Source organism: Onychomys torridus, chromosome 10 (genome assembly GCF_903995425.1).
Source record: "Onychomys torridus chromosome 10, mOncTor1.1, whole genome shotgun sequence".
Classification (NCBI taxonomy): domain Eukaryota; kingdom Metazoa; phylum Chordata; class Mammalia; order Rodentia; family Cricetidae; genus Onychomys; species Onychomys torridus.
In genome coordinates, this window is record NC_050452.1 from 681,680 (window position 1) to 705,021 (window position 23,342).

General features: G+C 41.3%; 1 protein-coding gene across 1 annotated transcript in view; it reads left to right on the plus strand.

Moving 5' to 3' along the window:
• Positions 1-17,522: 17,522 nt before the first annotated feature.
• The window catches only part of C10H2orf73 (chromosome 10 C2orf73 homolog), a 48,530-nt gene continuing 42,710 nt past the window's right edge, over positions 17,523-23,342 (plus strand). Inside the window, 2 exon segments of the mRNA XM_036201042.1 lie at positions 17,523-17,608; positions 22,101-22,194. Of these exon segments, the coding sequence (XP_036056935.1) occupies positions 17,523-17,608; positions 22,101-22,194 (180 nt within the window).

The window sequence follows — 23,342 nt, forward strand, 5'->3', positions numbered from 1 at the left end:
ATCATATCTGCCATTTCTCTGGAGGTAGTGGTGCATCCATCTCAGTTGGTGTCCTTGGTTGGGGGTTGGCAACCTCAGAGCTGATGCTAGCTGTTGCAGGGGCTGGCGTGTATAGGGAGTCCCTTGGCCCAGGCAGGAGAGGGAAACTGCAAGATATGCTCGAAAATGGGTGAGGTTAAAATGGGGTCTGGAGATCAGACCAGATTTCTTGATACAGTAGCAGAACTTTTCCCAGGGAACTGTAGGTATCTGTAAGACAGCTGGAAAAGATTTACATCATAGCAAAAAATTCAAAATCCATAAAAGTTTAAGGACTCTTAAGAACTGTCTGTAGTCAATGTTGTATCAGTTTATCAAAGATGCATTTATCAATATTATAATTTTGAACCTCTGGAGTTACATCTGAAAACCATCTATCCTGTACCATGAAGTTTGTGAATGAGGCATACCTGTCTGTAACTTTAATAGGAAACATATTAATGAACTGTCAGTAAACTTGGGATTGGAGCTGTCAAACTGATACACCCTGGTCATCAAACATCATCAGATCTGAGAAGGATAAATTTAAGCTTTCCAGCTACCAAGGCAGCAGTCCCAAGTCTCTCTGTGTTTGCTGGGGGGGGGGGGGGACCAGAAGCCCCAAAGGAAGCATTTGTTCAGCTGATAGACCCAGAAGATCTGACAGATTTTTTTTGTGGAGTAGGAATTTGGGGAGGTAGTCCTACCTGTCTTAGCAGAGAGGACTATATCTATCTCTGTTACTCCTCCTTATTCATAGTCTGGACAGGATCTCAGCATTTTGCTGCATGGCCGCCTTGACATAAGCTTTCAGGTGAAGGTTCAGTGGCCATCTATCTTCTTGGAGATGATACAGGATGCTGCTACCAGGAGCTGACATGTCTCTTTTCCATAAAAAGCTTTTATGTTAAATGCCATATTCTCAGATCTCTACAGGTATTTGAGGACTGAGGGAACAAAATCTGTTAGATGTATTTATGACTTTGAGAATATATATATATATATATATATATATATATATATATATATATATATGACTTAAACCTGAATATACAGGTTTCCCAGTTAGTTATGGCATAATGAAGTTAGCAAGGGTGGGGTGGGGGGCTAACCTTCTTAAGCCTGAATAGACCTTGAGTGAGGAGAGACATTCTTTAAGCTGTTGGCTGTGATATCTGAATCTATTACCATTTTTCAGATCCTGTAGTTGTAGTTCTGATCTTTGAGTACAGCCAGATTATAACCTTTAATGACTTATACAGAAATAGTTATTTCTTAAGCTGCCTCCTGAGAAGGTAAAGAAGAGTGACAGGAAAGATCCAGGGCTGAATGAGAACAGGAGGAAAGGGGCTTGTGAGTCAGGGTGCCGCCCAACTCTGAATGATTTATATAGACATAATAATTCCTTAAGGTCATATAATGTCACCTCAGTTCTGCATAAAGAAGGTCAAGTGCAGAATCTTATTGCAGAACCATTTTAATTAATAAATATCAACAGGGAGCACAGGATGATGTATTCTCTATAGCTGCTACAAGTTGAACTGGGGCACAGGTGTTCAGGACCCAGGCAATGGAGGATTTATAATCTGACCTAGCAATAGAGGAAGAAAATAATTACATTTGGCTGGGGATGGTCACATCACATAGACAAGAGTCTCTGTTGGCATCCATGGCAAGGAAAGTGTTGTAGGTTCCATAACTGCTGCTTCAGTGTTTCTGCCACCCTGCTGGAATATAGACTAGAGACAGGAGTTAAACTTTTATGAATTTATTTGAAGCTTTCAGGATTATAGTTTTGGTAATTGGAGACCAGGAGAGAAAAAATATGCCATCTTCAGGAATAAACATATGAGAAAGACTCCTGAACTGGAGCAGGGATGGGACATCTGAAAAGCAGCAGTAGACTCAGCAGTAGGTTTAAAATTCTGAGCTTGTGACCCAAATAGTATCCAAATTGTATTAATGTTAAAATCCAAAATTTAAAATCTTATGTCTTGTATATATTAGAGGGACCAGCCTTAATATTACACATCCCAGGGACTCAGGAGAGAGAACTACTAATAGCAAAGACTATTTTCGGGAAATAGAATATAGAGCACACCAAGCTCTATAGTCCACTTGCTTTAATTCCTCTGGCATAACATCCTATTTACACACCTTCAGTTCTGTTCTCATGCCTAGCTTCTTTATTACCTGATTTCTCTCTATATTTATCTACTGTTCCCTCTAAGTTCTATCTTAATTCTCTTATCTTAACTCTGCCTCATCTAGGTCTTTTTCATCTTGTTGTTACCCAGCTAGTACTTCCCCATCTGACTCTTCTTCATCTTCAATCTTATCCACACATTCTCTCTGATCTAAATCCTCCTTATCCCTCTCTGTTCTAAGTTCTCTACGTCCATCCTAAATCTTCCTCCAATTATATACCCAAGTAATAGCAATCCCCTGGTCGAGCAAGGTCACGAGGCTTGAATTCTATGGGGTCATAAAGGTAGGTAAGAATTTTCCTCAGGCAGTGACCACCAGGCTTTCTTTTATAACCCAAAATGGGAGTGGTAAAAGAGGAGGTCAACTGAGTGCTAATGACCAACTGGTTAGTATATCAAAAAGGGGATCTGTGTGCTCAGTCTACATTCCTAGAAGTGGTTAGGTAAGAAGTTAGGGGTCTATTAGTAAGGTTGTTTAAGAAAGGAGGGTTTCACCCTAAATTGCACAAGAAATAAAGCTATCCGCCTGACCTAGGAGGCATGTGTTGTTTCATTTGGCCTTGGATGCATGATAGGCATTTTAGATAAATACACTGTTAAGAGTTCCTGGAAGTACACAAGAAAATCATTTTAGGAACCAGTTAATATATATACAAAAGCTAAAATATCATCAAGACTCCTTAAGCCATGGCTTAACCTTTGGAGAAGTCCTTGACTTTTCCAAGTAGTAGCTTTTGTGATAGTAGCTGAATTCCATTATGTTTTCTTGTGGCTTGCAGCACTTATGCATTAGTGCTGCTACCCTATCCCACAGGAGCATAGGAGTATGTTGTCCCCACTCCTCACAGGAGGGGCAGCTGAGGACCACCAGGCCAATGAGCTGGAAAGTTGGCTATATCGCCAACATGTAGTTCCGCTGATGCCCCCGAGGGGAGTATATATGTCTCCAGGCCCTGCCCACACAAGAGGTCATGGAGGAATAAACAGCAGACTAAGACTGGACCTCTCTCCACCCCACCCAGATGGTTCAAGTGCTGGGTGCCCCCACCCACACTGCCCTTAGTAATACGACTTGCCTGTTTTGACCTTAGCCAAGATGGTGGCTAGACCATGTGGTTGCCCTTATTTAAGATGGTGCCACCTGATCACATGATTGTCCCTATCAAATATGGCACCTGACCACATGACCAAGTGGTGGCAGAGCAGCCAGTGGAGCCCCATTGCAGGGCAGCAAGAAGGCAGGCTGCTAGAAGAGGGAGGGCAGGGCTCCAAGCCATGGTGTGTGTGGGGTGGGGGGGGCTCACATCAAACTCCAACAGATGGGACAGGAGGTTCTGGTGACAGAGAGAAAAGATTCAAGTGACACAATTACAGACAAGGAGAGGAATTAGGGACAGGCCAAGGCAGTGAGCTTTGCCTGGTGGGCAATTTTACATGTTGCAGAAAGGAACCTGGCTGCAGGTAATGACATAATTGCTTAGCAGAGGCTAGAGAAGCATGGGGGTTGGGGTGACAGGGAGAGGGCTGGGGGCTGTAGGCGCATTTTTCCACAATGAGATATACCAGCACAAGATAACCAAAGGGCTATTGCCACAATGGCGTGGGCCGTAGAGGGCACAGGCGCAATGGCGTGGGCCGTAGAGGGCACAGGCCTGAGGGACTTAGGGCCCGGAAGAGAAGTGGTACCAGCACCATGACAGAATCCTCAGGGGTGGGAAAATGGCCAAAAGGGAAGGATCTTTTTGTTTGTTTGTTTGTTTTGTTTTGTTTTTGTATGTGGAGCTGAGGACCTAACCCAAGACCTTGCGCTTGCTAGGCAAGTGCTCTACCACTGAGCTAAATCCCCAACCCTGAAGAATCTTACAGATCCAATAGGGTAAAGAGTTTCTCCGTGGCCCTCTGGCCAGAAAAAATGGTGGGTAGTACCGGATCCCAAAGCTCCTCCAAGTGACATAGGCAGGAGAAGGTGGTGGGGTTGTCTGGCAACACTGGATGCCAGTGTTATGATATTGTATGAGGGAGGTCCTGGCAGGTAGAGTCAAGGTGCCCCACATGAGAGACAGAAATGCCATATAGACAGTGCTCAGTGAAAAGGTTTTTCGCGGGGGGTGGGAGAAAGGGGGAGGAGGAGGAAGGGGTGCACCACCTCATGGGAGGAAAGCAGAAGAGAAAGACCAAGGGGCCGAGTTTTTCCTTTTACAGGAAGGGCGGTGCCAAGGGTCAAAATTTCACTGGATGGATCAGAATATTAACAGTCCGAAAGACTGTTTCTCAGCAGGAGCAAGCATACCCTTCTTCACTGTGGCTGCTGACAAAGCTTCCTCCAGACCCCACTTGACCGTCCCTGACACAGAAGCAGCAGGACTCACTGTCTGCAATGCTCCCCATAGCTGTTCCTTGAATGACTAAAAAGTGTTGAAATATCACAACTTCTTCTTAACGTTGCTTTTTGTCTCTTAAAATAAAGAAAAGTTTCTAAGATTTCTTTTCCTGAATCTTATAGCCAATTATTAAATCCTCATCGGTTGGCAGAGAGAGCAACAAAGAGGAAACTTAATCGGGTTTGCCTCAGGCTTGTTGTAAGAGGATTAAAACCATGGCTGCGTTTCCAAACTCTGGAGAAGCTTGTAAATGCTGCAGTAATTAACTTCAAACTGAAACACAAATTCCATTACAATTCTATAAAGGAAGGAAGGGTAGGCTAGAATAATAGTATAAAAGACTCAAGAAAGCTTAATTTGATTAACTATTTTTCAAAAGAATGGCATTAGCCTAGGAGGTATCAGAGGTAAACTAAACTATTAATCAAGTGTCTTCCGTTTTCTCAAAGTTCTCAACTGTGATTCTTTTTTAGGGTCAAACTTTTAGACTTTTTTTCTTAATGGAATCTTAAGTTGCCTCTCCACTTTACTTGTGCTACAGAAGAAGGTTTCTACCCACCCACATCAAAACAGTCACTACTGCTCAGCAGCTCAGTGGCAATGTCACACTGTGGCACCATGTAAAGTCACAAGCAGCAGTCATGATGGCCTTTGTGATTACATACTCATTCTTGAATCATTACTGTTTTTGTTCAGCTGACCATGGCACTTGTACCTGTGTCAGAGCTCACTGTGAATGGTGACTTTCCACAAGCAGATGCAGCACACTTAACCTTTGCACCCATCACTGAATTGTTGCTATAGCACCCACGCTACCACCACCCATTCACCATGTCCGAGCGAGGGGCTGTGGATCAAAAACCAGAGACAAAAGACAATGGGTCATACGTGCCAAAGGATGCCTAATGCCATTTATTGAAGAAGGGAAGAAACCTTAAATACAGGCTTATAGCACAATGGAAGAACCCCTGGAGGGCAGAAGTTCAGAAGTTCGCTACTGATCTTCTACATTCTTACATCTAAGCTGTTTACACCAAATGCAGGATACACAGACAAAGAACCTCTTGTGAGCATTCAGGAGGGTGGAGACCAGCAGGGAATCAACATAGGGAGGACACCTGGTTAAGGTTAGCAAGCAGGGTGGCAGTTACCCAACTTGGGAGTTCCAGGGCACTACACTGAATAACTATCATTCCCCATTGACAGCCTTCAGACCTCACTCCTCCACTCACCATCCACTCCTGTCACACGGTTTGATTTTAATTGTTCTAAATCTTGTGATTAAAATGATTTGATCTAAAACTTATTCTCACAACACAGTGCTCCCAATCTCTACAATATAGTCTACAGGAGAAACACCTTGCTCAGGGTATCATGTCCCATTGTTACCACCATGCTTTAAAGCTGAAGGTGGACGAGAGTCCATGGAAGGCCATGATGTCTAAAAGGGAGGAAACTGATGCAAAAGCAAATGGCAGTTGTTTGACCTCTTGCTGGGTGAGGTTAAAGAGAGTAAGGGCAGTAGGTTGACCTCTTGCTGGGTGAGGTTAAAGAGAGTAAGGGCAGTAGGGAGAAATAATTATTGAGGCTTATTTTGGATTTTGTTTCAGTTTGAGTTGTGTTTTTTTAAAACCATCTTTATAACACTTTATTTTGTGTGTGTTTGCATGTGCACAGACATGTGCTACAGTGTGCATGTGAATGTCAGAGGACAATTTGGGGCAGTCTCTTTTCTCCTTTCACCATATGGTTATAGAGATCAAACTCAGGTTGTCAGGTGTGGCTGCAAGAGCAAGATCTGGCCAGGTTTTGTTTTGTTTTGTTTTGTTTTTTAGACAGCGTTTCATTCTGATATCTGTATAGTCCAGGACAGCCTGGAACTGAGAAGTCTACATGAGCTCAGATCCCCAGTCCTCCAGCCAGTGTTCTGAATGCTGTGTGTCAGGCTTCAACCTCACTGAGGCTTCTGTGCTTCTTTTGTGTCAGGTTATAAACCAACCAACCCTACAAGTTCTTCTACTACCTATCATTGTCATTATTTCATTTTTTATTTTTTGATTACTGGGTAAGCACTCTACCATTATCCCTTGATTGATTGATTGATTGATTTTGGTTTTTGTTGTTGTTTTGTTTTTGAGACAGGGTTTCTCTTTGTAACACTGGCTGTCTTTGAACTAGCTCTATAGACCAGGCTGGCTTTGAACTCACAGAGATCCACCTGCCTCCTGAGTGACAGGATTAAGGGTGTGTGCTACTACCACCCAGCCCTTGATTTTTAGAGACAAGACTCATTTAGCTTAGGCTTACCTTGAAGATGCCATCATACAGCTCAGGCTGGCCTTGACCTTTCTACTTTTATCTGCTGATGCTGGTATTAAAGGTATGTACCACAATGCCCAGATCTTTCTTATTTTTAATTACCAACAAAAATATTCAAAATTGAGGGCTGTAAGAATTTAAATAACGTCTTCAGTGACACAAAGAAAGGCTTTCAACACAGGTCTAGTCTGAAAGTTCAATAAATAATAGTTCTCCTCCCCTCAAAAGTACAGAAATGGTGATTTGCACTATCAAAGGACTCAAAGTAGATTTTATGGGTAGGTGCTGAAAAACTCAAGTTGTTTAGCTTAAAAGAACTTTTAATTACCATGTATAAAATGTGGAGATTCTCTAAGGAATACAATAACAGTTTTTATGTGTGTCTATTAAAAAGCTAGAAATTTAGAAACAGTATAGATTTAGTAGGATATACACACTGGCCTACAAAGTAAATAAAATGAAAAGTATTTGTAAAAGAAAGGGTTTTTATAGGTCAATCTCATTCAAGGCTTTTCTTATTACAGAGAGTTCTTTTCTAGGTCTTGGGGTCTTAAATGAATAAATTAAAGCCTTACAGTCCAGTGTTAATGGGTCAGAATATAGAAGTCACTTAGAAACTAGACAGCAAGGCATTGCAACTGCTGTGTGGAAGAGTATTATACCTCTGGAACACTTTAGGCATAACAGGAAAAACAGCCTTAAAAAGAAACTAGGAAACGTAGAATACCTTCCAAACCCCAGTGATTCCTAACCTTTTAAAGATGGTAACATTCATACTGTTTCATTTACAACATCAGTTTCCTCAAATAGTTATGAGGAAAAACCACTAATAGCAGTTCAATACTTTATGTATAAAAAGTCAATAATTATTATCAAATCCATAATGTGCAATACCCTAGAGAAAACACCAACGATGGTTGGAATATTATATTTTATCATCAACACTGAAATGTAATACCCATAACTGTTGATTAATTAATATATATCATTGCAGTTTTATTGCCAAAGTTTTCCTATCTGAGTGGTTTAGACCCCTAAGATTGTGACCTTGTGGTAGGTCTTTAATTAAATTTAATCAAAAGAATTTTTCTTCATACAGTAGGCCTGGGAAAGATGGTTCAGTGTACAAGAGTGCTTCCTGTGTAAATAAAGGACCCAAGTTCAAATCTGAGCACCCATACAAATAATAGAGTATGGATGCACATTCCTGTAACCACAGTACTGCATAGTAGAGACTGGCAGATCCTGGGAGCCCTCTGGCCAGCCAACACCCAAATCAGTGAGTTTCTTCTTGCTCAATGAGAGAACCTGTCTCAAGGCAATAAAGCAGGAGTTTGTGGTAGAGGAAGATACATGACATGTTGCTCTGGCCTCTGAGTGTGAATGCAAAGTGGCACCCATCCACCCACACACAGTTTGTTCAGGTTTACATTTTATATTGATCACACACACACACACACACACACACACACACACACACACACTCTGTGCCTTCCCATCCTCCCTTTTCTCATCCCTACATGGTTGTCATTTAGACAATTTTATTTCTACTTTTGTTTTATACATACATGGTTTTGCATAACTATATAAAATGTAGAAACCACAGATGAGAGGAAATGCATAATTTTTGTCTGAGACTGACTTAATTCACTTATTCTGTCTCTACTTTCATCCATTTTCCTGCAAACAACTTCATTTTTCTTTGTGACTGAAAAGTTCCCTTGGCACCACACACAGGTCACATGGCTTGATAAAGCAGCACTACCTAATGCTAGCTATTAAATCTTCTACACTGCATCTATTAAACCATCTCTACTAGGTGCTTCCAGATTTTATGAATGAAGAAATTCAGGCTTCAAGATACTAAATATCTTCCTTAAACACAAGCTAGTAAGAGACATATCCACAATGCAAACACCTGCTGCTCCCAGGGCCTTTGTGCCTGCCTAGTCAGTTTGATTGTTTTGATTGTTAGGATAAAACTAGATATCTCCATGCGGATACGAATGCCTGGCTCAGCAAATGTCCACCATGACCCCCACCACCACACACACATACACACACACACACACACACACACACACACACACACACACACACACACACACACTTCCTAGCTTTCCAGTTCTCCAACCCATTTCCCTCATGCTTACCACCCATTCCCTCCTCCAAAAACACACACACCATCACATATTCACACACCCTCCCAGCTTTTTAACAACACAGTCCATACCCAAGTATGTAGGTTGCAAAATGTCAAATCTATCCACAATCAATTTTTCTAAGTCTGACAGGACTTTAGGACATGCATACAGAGGTCTAGGGTCAGTCTCCACTAAACCACATCTATCCCAAGCGAATAGAAATGTGCAAACTGACTTTCGTGTCCGGTGATTACACACCCTCCTCATACACAGGAGAGCTCAGTTCAACAGAAACCTCTCTAATCCCATTCCCTTTTCTATGCAGGAAAACACTTCAGTTATCACATGTGCCAAAGACGTTTGGCTCTGGTAGTGGAAACTGGAAGCAATGGTAAAATGAAGTAAGAAATTCCAGGGCCAAGGTGAACGTTAAGTCTTTTCCCGAGAGCTTGCGAAGAAACCTGCAGTCCCCTCACCCACCTTGAACCCCTACACCAACTCCGCTCTGACAGGGCAGATGCAAGCACCACAGGGAACCTCATTTGCAGAGGATTGTTCCTTTGTTCTATTTGAAAGCTCGCCACAGGTCTGGAGACAGAGATTAGGTCAGAAACCACGGTAAAGTGGCAGCCAAGCTTCCCCACGGGAATTAGGACTTGCACAGCACAGAATGTCTCACGGAAAGCCAGTTTCCCAGACAGCGTGGGGAGGCCTGGAAGCCATCCTCGCTCACTCCTCAAGACCATCCTGGTCCCAGCGAGGCTGGCTCTACGTGGCTCTAGGACTGGCTAAGTTCAAACTCATTGTCCAACCTGAGGCCAGAGATAAGAACAAGAGACTTGCTGGCTCTTTCCCTCCCTCCGGCTTGCGGCCAGCAACGTCTGACTGCGAAAGCCCAAGAGAGCTCCCTTACTGCGCCTGCGCCCAAGTCCTAGCTTCCTGTAGCTTTTCCCGGAGGCTTCAGTCGCTTAGCAACACTGGAGTCACAGAGGCCGCGCTCTGGAGCCCCTCTCAGAGTAAGGGTTGGTCAGTGTTCTCTCCTAATGTTCCTGGCTGCCACGTGCCAGGTCGCGGAGGGGGCCATGGACCGAGAGGAGAAGCAGCAGTAAGTGCTAAGGTTCGACTTCCTGTTTCCCTTTCTGAAAATCGTTAACCTTCTTGCAAAACATGAATGAGACCCAAGGAGTGGCTCAGCACCTATGATCCAGGACCCTTCATCCAATAGGTTCCCTCGCTGCTTTCCAAGGGTTGAGTGATTACAGTATTCTTTTTTAAATGCACCGTTTACTGAGCACATACTGTGTACCAGGTACTTTATGCGCGTTTCCTGGTCTGAGATTCTTGAGGCCATCCTGAAACTTGAAATAATCACTCCTTACACCCCACATAGGTAAAAATCTGTGGCCTTTAGTTTTGAAATTATCCAGACTCTACTGCTGCTCACCACTTCCTCTTGTCCTCACCCAGAGTCAGGTACCTCATAGTACAGAAGTCAGCTTCTCATAGATACAGGCATCTCTTTGCTTCCCTAATCTCTCTGTAGCCTTCTTAACATGGCCTCTTAAGAAAATGTTTCCACAGGGCGCTTTGTGCCACTTTCAGAAGTACTGCCTCCTCTTTGCTGCACCTACTGCCTTCCTTCTGGCAGGACTGCTCCTGCATGCAGCTCATTTGCAAGTTATCTCTAGTGATCTTCAGAGTAACACCAGGACAAGCATCAGCATCACCTAAGAATGTATGGAAATGAAAACTCTCGGAGTCTCTTTACACCACACACACTGAATTTTGAAACTCTGGGACACCAACAATCTGCTGTTTAACAAAGCCTTCAGGTGGTGACCTGCATCTTGGAGGCAGTATAGCCAGTAGAGATGATGTGGTGCCAAATATACCTGTTTCTAAAGCAGTATTTTTGTTGTTAGAACAGTGGCTCTTATTGTGGGCCAGCTAGAGAACTAGTTGAAATAAGTCCCTAGGAACAAGCCTCTAGATTACTAGGGTGAATTATACTGACAGATTCGTATGTTTTACAAGGTCACCACTGATGCCAGGGCTGTTCACTTTGGAGACCATGCTTTATGTCCTAAGGATGGATACATTTCTGATACAGAGCTCCAAAAGTTACAGTTGGCTCTGCTGGAATGTTCTTTCCTCAAATATCCACTCAGTTGTGCCCATCCCTCCCTTTCTTTTTTCAATTACCACCTGCATAACACAGCCCCCACCCTTCCTAAATATGCACTCTCTCCTCCCACATACATGCATGCCTTTTCCTCCCTGGGTATTGTCTTTACCATGTAATCTAGCAGATTATACAAGTATGCTCCTGTTTTATTTCTCATCTGCCTTCATCAGAATGTAAACCCTATGAAAACAGAAATTTCATCTATTTTGTTCCTGTTATATCCTCGGTGCCTCATGCAGCACTGGGCATGTAGATACCTGCTGAATGATTTAGCATTATTACTCTTCTCAAATCCTTACAATAGCAATTGTTCCTTCATATAAACAAAGGAATGGAACCTTAGTTATTAAATGGCAACGTTTGGATTCTAATCCAAACCTAACTGCTTCAGAGCCTATTAGGGTTTTTGGTTTTTTGGTTTGGTTTGGTTGGGTTTTTCACTATTGTTTGCATTACTGGTATGGAACCCAGGGTCTCAGGCATGTTAGTGTTTTATTTGTATTTTCCTTGGATAAAGATGTTACTACAGAATCATGTATTTTACATTTGTTATCTCTAGCCATTCATACCATGCAATGCAGAACTCAGTAAATGCATACACATGTAAGCCAACATCCATAGTTCTTTCCTTCAAGAACTTCAAGAAAGAAACTTTGTTTCTAGAACAACTGTGTTGATGGGCTATGACAATGAGAAACAGATGAAGAAAACTGATACTAAAGAGTTCACAGTGATAAATTTATTAACTAGAAAGTCACAAATTTTAAATAAATATGCATCTCTAAGAATGTACTGGAAGCAGCTTAGAAGTCATTTAAACTTTTCCAATAATCAGCTTTTCTAAATCCTTTGCAGAAAGACATTTTTGTTACAAAGCAAGGAACTAAAAATCACAAAGAATTTGAAAAGTGTTTTTATGTGGAGAGTGGAGTGAGGGCTAAAGGTGTATAGCTCAAACAAAGCCAGAGTGGAAAACAATTCTAGTTTATTTGTCTGAAATATGTAAATGGTTCAACATAAACCACAGCTGGACACTCAATCTGGGTGTCAGGCAAACAGTGATCAATGAAATAATCTTGCCTGCATGGAACTTACTGATTCATGTGGGTATTTCTGGTGCTTACTAGAAGCAAATAACTAGATGCATGCAATAGTAAGTACCCTGAAGAGATTATACAAGTCTAGAGAATCATGAGGAGGGAAATCTAGGAAGTGTCTGGGAAAGTGATTTTTCAGCTGCTCAGGGTGTGAGGACAGAGCACTAGTGTTGGATAAGGAAGAGCATGAGTAGGTGTCTTGAGGAGAAGAGAGAACTGAAAACAAGAGACAAAGACACTTGGATGACATTGAGATTAGGCCACCAGATTCTATTGTAAATGCAATGGAAATCAATTTGAGGCTTTTAATTGAAAAATGATACAATAGAAAGAATGGGCTGGCTTTGATTTGAAATAAGGTAGGAGGTATATTTTAAGAGTTGTGTATAAGGCAAAGCATAACTACCCATTGTTCACTATAAATCTGGAATCTTTGCTGTTGTTATTCATTTATCCTGCATTCTCCTCTCTCCCTGGAAATCACACTTATCTGCTCCTGCCTAGCTATTGGCCATTCAGCTTTTTATTAGCGCAATCAGAGAGCACCTTGGCAAAGACACATCTTCATAGTGTACAAAAAGATTATTCCACAACATTTCTTCCTTTTTGTCTAAATAAAAAGGAAAGACACAGTAAAATCATATACAATGACCAAGTAAGAATTACATTCACAATGTCTAGTCCATTTGTATTTGGCAAATTCAGAGAAAATACTCTATTATCTATCTGATCTTGATGAGTCCAAAGTTGTGAACCTAAACCATTTCCTGTCATAACTTGTATTACCAACCTAAAATATCTTTTTAAACATTAAAACATTTTCTTAGGTAAACAACTTAAGCAAGCTTTTATGTCTCTCAAACTCTGTAAACTTTATCTCTCTTTTGTAAGTTTTCTTAATTTGATAACAAAGAAGATGCTATAACTATCTAGTTTTCAACCTTCATCAGAGACTCAAGGAGGATAAAACATTATTTGAGTAAACAGAAAGTACAGAGCAAACAAATTCCAGAACAGTAGAAATGACATAGATATCTGGATACCACCCGAGGTTCCTCTGCAATGATGGGGAATCTATCTTTTGCCTATAGGCCTAGAATATCTGACAGACTTTTCTATGAAGCATAAATTTTGAAGGACTGTCCATTCCTTTGCTTGGAAAAGTTTGGCAGTCACTTTCTTTTATGTCTTGCTTATCCAATTTGGACAGCATACTGTCAGCAGTCGAGGGAAGGGCAGCTTCTTGCCCCATGGCTAACTTTTGCCACAAAGAAAGTAAACTCCATATGGAGTTTCTTTGATGTCCATTATCTTCTCTGAAGTAGATTGGTGCTGCTAGAAGCAGACATGTCTATGGTGATATTTTATTTGTACTGAAATGTGATTTTATTTGTACGTTAATAAATAAAGGTGCCTGGGGATCAGAGGTAACAGAAAGCCATAGCAGAAGCTGGGCGGTGGTGGCACATGCCTTTAATACTAGCACTTTGAAGGCAGAGCTAGGCAGATCTCTATGTATACAAGGATACAGCCAGCATGGAGACACACGCCTTTAATTTCAATAACCATAGAAGACCTGGAGGTTTGTATAGACGAACAGTGACAAAGAGGTCATGTGGTTGGGTTTACAACCAATGAGAAGGCAGAACAGGAAATCAATAAAAAGGACAGACACACAGGAAGTAGGCCTCTTTCTGAGGAGAAGGACAACAGTGACAGCTAAGGGTAAGAAAGGTGGTTTTAAGCTACTGCTCTGACCTCTTGGGCTTTTAATTCTGCAATTGACTCTGTGTTTCTTATTTAATAAGACTGTTCATCTACACATGTCTCATTGTCATTTAAAAAACCCTTATATTATTAAAACATCTTAAACGCCATATTCTGTAGATCTCTGAAATGTTTGAAGAACACCTGTATATCTAAAAATATATGTCTGACCTCCAAGACATACCTAACAAGTTTGATTATAATAGGTGACTATTTATCTGCATTTTTTATTATTCTGAATAGTTTTTAATAATAACTTGCAAGGACTAGAAATTTAAATTACATTGTTAAATGAGATGCATAGGTACAATACCTTAAACAAGGATAGAAACATATGTACAGTATATTCTAATAAAAATTACCTCAAATTTGTTTCAATAAACAAAAAACCATATCAATGTAATATTTAAGACTAGTAATTACTTTTTTGGTTTAAAAGTAGATTCAATAATCTACTCTTTTATCCTATCACTTCTGTATCCCTCTTTTTTCTTTTCAAAAATGAGATCCCTTAATATAATCTCCTTTGTTCAACTTTTTTTCCTGACCATTACCAATAACAATTTGTAACCAACTCCCCTAAACAATGACAAATATCCATAACCCATTGAATGTCCAAAAACATCCACCCCACCTCTTGGGAATTTAGGCATCGTGTTCTTAAAATTGCTTCCTGTTGTCTAGGGGGCAGTGTCATCTCTAGGGGATCCTGAGAAAATTGAAATAATGGTCAAGTCTTAGGAGAGGTAGCTGTATCATTTGTTGTCCAATCTCTATGTAATGAGAAAGTGCAGGGCTTGTCTCAAGTCATGGCTAAAGTAGTCTATGAGGCTGGACCATCTCAGCTAGCCACCTTGAAGTTGTCCTGAGCAGGTTGCAGTTCAAAGCTGATCTTTGGGTGGTGTTTGTCAGCTTAATGGTGTTATTATAATCTAAGTGGAATTGTTGATGTAGGGCCTCATCCTCCTTTTGGAGACTTCAAAGGTTGCTATTAGGAATGAGCATGGTTCACTGCAGAAAACTCAAACATTTTAAATGTCACATGCAGCAGATTTTGAAGGTTAAAGGACCACAATTTGTTAAGGATATCCAGAGTACAGGAACTTAATTCCTAGTTATCTGGTAGACACTCAAACCCAAAATTATCTACAGAAAGCTAGATTAAGCCTTTTTCCAAAATTAGTACTCTATATGGCCATTAATAACAGGACAGATATATATATAATTTTGAGATAATATTTATCTCTTTAAAAAAGTGTTAAAGAGTCAAAATAAAACCAAAGAATTATGAGATTAGTGGCAATATAATAGTCCCTTAATTTTGGTTTTTCTATCCTTATAGCAAGCATGCTTGGGTTTAGAGAAGGAGAGCGCCATGCTGCAATTCCAAAGCCAGCTTTAATTTTTAATAAAATTGGGACTACAATTTGCTTTATATGTCTATAAGAAGAGTAGAAACAAACATTTGGAAAGATTTATGAAATTTTATCCTGTTGGAAATGAGATATACCAATAGGCCAATTTACTCTTTTTCTTGGGACATTTTCTCTGGATGATTCACCCCTTTGCTTTAGATATCTCATTTTTCCAGTGGTCTTCAAATTCCTTAGCCTTCATTCTCGTGGAAAGACAAAAACGAAATCCTGCCCCAACCCTAACTTTGTGGAGTTTCCTTTTTGGCAAGTTATATCTGATCAAATGAAAGGTAATTGTTAGTCTTATAAGTTTGTTTAGAATGAATGGTCACATTGCTTGGTGAACTATCAACTCTTCTAATCAAGAGGTCTCTCTTGGTCAAATCTAATCTTTATCAATTTTAATGGTATTTGTAGTTTTTCTTCTCCTGTGGAAACAAAAGCAAAACCTCTTCCCAAATTAACACATACCCTGGTTTCCATTCAACACATCTTTAAAGTATGCAGACTGATTTAATTCAGTAGTTTTTTTTCCTATTATGCAATGTCTCTCCACAGCTGTCATTTCTTTCTCATTAGCATTTAGAAAATTGAAAGTTAATAGAGCATCATGTAATCTATCTCTGGGGTCTTTATTACCCCTTTCTGTTTATTAAGCATATCTTTTAAAGTGCAATTAGATCTTTCTATAACTGCTTGCCCTGTAGGATTGTATGGTAATTGTAATATGCTTTATATTGTAATATGCAAAAAATGTTTTCATTTTGCTAGAGACATATGCTGGAACACTGTCAGTCTTATTTGTACAGATATCCCCATAATGGCCATAACTTGTAATAAATGTGTAATTATAGACTCAGTCTTTGCAGAATTCAAAGCAGTTGCCCATTGAAATCCTAAATAAGTATCTATGCCAATTTAAATCCTGAATAAGTGTCTATGATATTGTTAGTAAACTGACTGCAAAAGGTGAGTTTTGCAACTCTGTGGGTTTGATGTCCTGACTACCTGGGGAGTTAGGCAACACCTTGAGCTGCTTAGGACAGCTCTGATGACTGACCTGCAAGGATACAGTTCAACTCTGAAGGGTGAGGTATTCCAGACACCTCAAGCTGCTCAGAACAACAGCTCTGCCCTGAAGGTGTCCTGGACACCTGGAATTGTGTAGCACAACTGTGATGGCTGAACTGCAAAGAAGCAGCCCAACCCTGGAAGGGAAATTTTTCTGACTTCTCAGGAGAGTCAGGCCTGGAAATACTTCAGCAGGGAAGGGTATCCTGACTCTTTGGGAATATCAAGGTATACCTGGTGTGATGGGGGATGGTCTCCCTGCAGGATATAGCAATCCTGCTCCTTTCCTGGAGAGCCTCTGCAGCTGACCTTTGCTCAGCCCCACTTGAGGAGGGTTCCTAGCAGAGCTCTGCTTCTTCTACCTAAGATATTGCTTCTTTTGCTTCACTCGGTGAAAGGGGAGACCCCTGCAGAAATGTAGCAATCTCCTCTGGCTCTGGAGAAAAGTGTTACTTATTAGCTCTCTTTTTCTCCTCTATCTGAGGGATGTCTCAGCAAGGATCTTCTCCACACCAGTGAATGAAGATCTTCACACCCAAAAAACTCTTTTGAGGAAGAGATTTATTTGGGAAGGAGGAGTCCAGGAGAGTAGCTGCCTCTACCAGGGTGGAGAGAACAGCCTTTTTTTTTTTTTTTCTAACTGACTAGGCAGGGCGATTTTCACAGGAAGTCTAGGGGGTGGAGTCAACCCCAGACCCAGGGTTCTACTATCCTGCTCTGTGATTGGTTGGTTTCATAAGTCAGTTGTCCAGGGGCAGAGATGTCTCTGATCTGACTGAGCCCAATTGTGTTTCTTTCTGCCCTGATCTGAGCCATCTTTCCCTAGTTCTGTGTTCCAGGGTCAGGGTGGGTTTCTTTAGTCAGCCCCTCTTCCCTACAGATATGGCATACATATTTTAATTTTTCATGTGCTGCAAAATGAAACACATCCAACTGCCAAATTTTTCTAAGTTCCCTTTGGGTTACTTCATGCAGGTAGTAGAGTTTGGTTATACAAAGAACAAGTAAGATAATTTCCTTGGATTGTTGCCAAGTGATGTATACATCTTTTTTCAAACCCTTGCTATTAGCATGGTGTTTCTTATGAAATTCTGAGGCTTTTAGCACATTTCCTACCAATAGTTGACCAATTTCATCATTTATCTTGTGCTAGAGAGCCTGGTAGACTCATATGGGACCTAATATGTCTTATATACAAGGGGTGATTTCTGTTTCTGATTATTTCTTGTAATTGAATAAATAACGAAGTTAGTTCTGAATCATCTGGAATAAGTTCAGCAGTTTCAATATGTAAAACAACTCTTTCTGCATATTGAGAGTCATCTAGTAATACTGTGAGAATAGCATATAATTCTGACTTTTGAACAGAATCATAAGGGCTTTGAACCACTTTACTTAAATTTCATGACTTATAACCTGCCCTTTTTTGGCATCAGTGTAGAATGTAGGTGTCGCGCCCGCCTCGACCAGCAAGGATGACGCAACACCGGGATTCTTCTTAATACAGTTTAATCAGGACCCTTGGTTAGTTGCATTGTCTCTCCCCTGGGGCAAGCCTCTTCCAGTACCTTAGTAGGGCTGGGCTACCAACCCCAGGCAGCCACGTGGGCACTGTCCACAGGTTCACACATATGCCAGCAGCACACGAATCCAGCCATAGCCAAATAAGGAGCTGTTTACCACAAAGAGTGTTTGCCATCGGGAAGGCAGAGGGTGGAAGCCAGTGCCATTTTTAGGGTGCGGCTACACGCAGCTCTCTACAGTTCCCCCTTTTTGTTTTACAGAGCAACAGGCAAGAGTAGAGGTCTGATCTCTGCTAAAATGGAACATGTACTAATGTTTGTCCAGGCGTCGTCCACCCAGAGAACACTAGACCCGTCTGATACCCTTTTCACAGAGGTGGGAGTTAGGGTACCAACCCACATGCAATCAGACTTGCTCTTCTTGAGGTCAACGTATCATAACCTCAAGTGCAGTGCGCAGGCCTCGCATCCTGTGCCTAAATATCTTTTAAAGTAGCCAACCAGGCTTGGGGGGACTGTCCTGCATCAATGGCCATAAAGGCTTGGACAATCATGGCTGCATGGCGACGCTGTGAGATCCTAATGCGACAAATACACCACAAGCATACTAGGGAGGTGAGCACCAGTAAGCCTACTAGGGCTCCTATTCCCGCCCACTCCTTCATGTGATCCATGGCTGTAGCAATCCAGGAAGATAAACCCTCCACCAGTCCAGTATCCACTCGGGTTGAATTCACTGTGACAATAGCCACTCTCAGCTGGTCCATCAGGTTATCGAACTCTCCGGTCCAATTGCCTAAAAGATAACTAGACAACCTTTTAGATAAATTTGCAGCAGAACAATTGGAAGCATCCAAATTCAAAAAATTCAGAGTAAATAATGCAAGAGAGAGTCTGTCCTTAGGGGTACGGCCATAGCCTATTCCCCCTTTTTGTTTTTGAAGTAACTCCTTCAAGGAGCAATGAGCACGCTCCACAATGCCTTGACCTTGTGGATTATATGGTAGGCCATGTACAAGTTGCACATTCATCTGTTGACAGAAGGAAGCGAACTTCTGTCCGGTATAGGTAGGACCATTGTCTGTTTTTAACTGTTGAGGCTTACCCCATGCGGCCCAAGCTTCTAAGCAATGAGCTTAAGAGGCTTTCTCTCCTGTCATTGGGGTGGCATGAATGATTCCAGAACATGTATCAACAGATACATGTACGTATTTGACACGTCCAAATTCAGAAATGTGTGTAACATCCATTTGCCATATTTTTAGGGGGAGCAAACCATGAGGGTTAACTCCTAATCTAGAAGGATGATGAAAAATGACACATTGGGGACAATCTAGTACCACCCTTCGTGCATCCGCATGTGAGATAGAAAACTTTTGTTGTAATGTCCTTGCATTAACATGAAATTCTTTGTGGAAAGCATGTGCTCGTTGTATGGCAGAAGCCACAAACATCCATTCCTGTCTAGTACACTGGTCCACTATGTCATCACCTTTAGCCAATGGACCTGGCAGACTGGTATGTGCGCGGATGTGTTGCACAAAAAAGGGATTCTTACGTTGCCAGGTCAGTTTCTGTAATTGGCCAAACAATGAACTAACAGGGCTAGAAGATTTGATGGGCCCTGCACATTCAAGGCTTTTTAAGGCATTAACAACATAACTAGAACCTGACACTAAATTAAATGCAAATGGACAAGCCTTGAAAACTTCAAGAACTATTGAAAGCTCCACCTGTTGAGTGCACCTGGCAAGAATTGATGCTTTACAGGTTCATTAGAATCCACCATATAAGCACCACAGCCTGTCTTAGACCCATCTGTAAATATAACTCTTGCTCCTGGAATGGGCTGGGAAGCAGTTACCTTAGGGAAAACTACAGGATGTTCTTTAAAGAAAGTTAATAGTGGATGTTTAGGATAATGGCAATCTATGTGTCCTGAATAGGTACAACGCAGTATTGCCCAATCATCTATGGCAGCACATAATACCTTGACTTGAGTAGAAACGTAAGGAACAACTAGCGTTTGTGGTGATGTTCCAAAATATTGTAAACATTGCTGAATACCCTGTTGCGCAAGTAATGCTACAGCAGTAGGATAATACTCAATTGATTTTGTAGGTGAGATTTTAGTATAAATCCATAACAAGGGTCCTTTTTGCCATAAAATTCCCGTAGGTTGTAACTGGGTAGGCAGAATGCACAGGGTAATATCATCATTATTTTGTACTCTTTGAAGAAAAGCTCTTTGTAGCCTATCATCTAATTTTGTTAAGGCTTCTCGGGCTGCATTGCTTAGTTGCCTCGGTGAATCCAAGGCTGCATCTCCAATTAGAACATCATATAATGGTTTTAATTCATAATTGGCCATTCCTAAACTTTCTCTTATCTAATTTATATCTCCTAATAATTTTTGAAAATCATTCAATGTGCAAAGATGATCCTTCCTTAACTCCACCTTTTGTGGCATGATATGATGATTAGTTATTTTAGAGCCAAGATAATTGACAACTTTGTACTGTTGCACCTTCTCAGGGGCAATACAGAGTCCCTTTTGTTTTAGCCGTTCTACAAGTGAGCTATATGCTTCTTGAAGAATGCTCTGCTCCTTAGCTGCTAACAGTATATCATCCATATAATGGAGGCATCTCAAGCCAGGAAAACGTGCTCTCAAGGGTTCTAAAGCAGTTGCTACAAATAATTGACACATTGTAGGACTGTTGGCCATGTCTTGTGGCAATACAACCCACTGATATCTTTTATCAGGTTCCTCATGATTAGTGGACAGTAAAGTGAAAGCGAATCTCTCACTGTCTTTGCTATTCAGTGGAATGGAAAAGAAGCAGTCCTTAATATCTACCACAATAATAGGCCAATTTTTAGGCAAGGCTGACAGCAATGGAAGACCACGCTGTACGGGTCCCATAATTCTCATTTGCTCATTTATAGCTCTAAGATCATGTAACAATCTCCATTTTCCTGATTTCTTCTTGATGACAAATATGGGTGTATTCCAGGGAGAAAGAGAGGGTTTAATGTGCCCTTTCTCCAATTGCTCCTTCACTAATTGATATGCAGCATGTAATTTCTCAGAGGAGAGTGGCCACTGAGGAACCCAAACTGCCTCCTCCGTTACCCAGGATATGGGAATGCCCTCCTCAGCGGCCCCTAGGAAAAACCCAACCCTTGTTTGGGTTTCCTAGGTACTGGTTGTATTGGCTCCTTTCTGCCTTGCAAAAATTTTCCCAGGCCAAAATCAGGATGACACTCCATGTTTTTCATAATATTTTTAGATTCTTTGGAGTATTCATTACTCAACTGAAAGCCCATGGATTTCATAAGATCCCTCCCCCAGAGGGACACTGGAAGCTCAAGGCCGTAGGGTTGCATAACGCCAGAGTGACCTTTTGAATCTTGCCAATTTATCAAATTTGTACTAATATTAGTAACACTGGCATAACCCAATCCCTGCAGTGTTTGTGAGGAAGCCTGTATAGGCCAACCTCAAGGCCAATCTTTGCTAGCTATGATATCTGCTTCTGTGATCTGCTCCAGTATCCAAATCTAGGTCTCTTCCCAATTTCTCCCAGGAAAGCACTGTGAGGTTTCCTGAAATTGCAAACCAAGGAACAACTGCATCACACTGTTCCAGAAATCGTTCCAGGGTGTTTTCTTTTTTTATTTTCAATTTCTTAGAGAGAAGCAGCTCATTAAGAGCCAGAAAAATTGGGTGCGAGGAGGAAGCGCCCATGTTAGTATATTTCTTTCTTTCCTCAATTTGAGAAGTTTCTCGGAGGTTTCTCAGAGCCTTTAACAGCCCCAGCCCTCCGGTTTCACCTGTTTGTTTTGTTTGACCTGCTGGTTTTGTTTCACCTGCTTGTTTTGTTATGCAAATTACCCGTCCACTATAGTCGCACAACAGGTTTCCCTTGTTCACTTTGCTATTCTAATTACCCGTCCGCTTTGGTCGCAGCCCTATTGAATTACCTGTCCGCTTTTGTCGCGGCTCTATTGAATTATTAGTCCGCTTTTGTCACGGCTCTGTTATCCCGCTCTCCCTTCTACAGGTGAGCGTTACCTGCTTTTGTCGTGGATCCCCAGTTTTTTTTTTTTTCTGAGCACTTACCGATACCGCCTGACTGTAAAAAGTTCTGAATCCCAGGGAGAGACGTGGTAATTTTCCCCGTACGTTCGTTTCTCCGTTTTCCCCGTACGGGCCACCACTTGTTGCGCCCGCCTCGACCAGCAAGGATGACGCAACACCGGGATTCTTCTTAATACAGTTTAATCAGGACCCTTGGTTAGTTGCATTGTCTCTCCCCTGGGGCAAGCCTCTCCCAGTACCTAAGTAGGGCTGGGCTACCAACCCCAGGCAGCCACGTGGGCACTGTCCACAGGTTCACGCATATGCCAGCAGCACACGAATCCAGCCATAGCCAAATAAGGAGCTGTTTACCACAAAGAGTGTTTGCCATTGGGAAGGCAGAGGGTGGAAGCCAGTGCCATTTTTAGGGTGCGGCTACATGCAGCTCTCTACATGTAGGGGGTCCAGAAATTGGTGTTCCCTGTAGAATGTGAGGAAGGATCCAATAAGTTCTCTTTGTAAACTGAAGTCTCTTGATTTTAGAATATTTGTTGCTACTCTCTCCAAAAAAAAATTACTGCAAGCTCTTTGTCAGTGTTCATTTTCTGTCCATAACAAGGAAGTTTCAGCATTAGTAAAAGCCACTACAATTTCTGCTGGGTCTATTCCTGCTAATTGAGGAAGTCTTCATTTTCCTTGTAGAATCAATTCAGAAAACTTTTCTACATAGGTCTTTAATTTTTTCCTCTGTATGGTAAAAAATATCCAGTCTAAGATATTATCTTCTCTTTGCATAAGAATTCCAGTAGGAGAATGCATAGAAGGTAAAATAACAAGAATACAATCAAGCTGTGGACCCAAATGATCCACATGTTCATTCTGTAATTTCTTTTCTACCAAATCCAATTCTCTTTCAGCCTCATCTTATAGTTCTCTTGGATTATTTAAGTCCTTTATCACCTTGTAAAGTTTGAAACAAATTATATAGTTCTTGAATTGTCAATCCAATTGTGGGCTATAGCCAGTTAATATCTCCCATTAATTTGAAAATTAAGAGTTCATAATTGATCTCTCCTGATTTGTACTTTCTGTAGTTGAAATTTTTAATAAACCTATGTTATATCCCAGGTA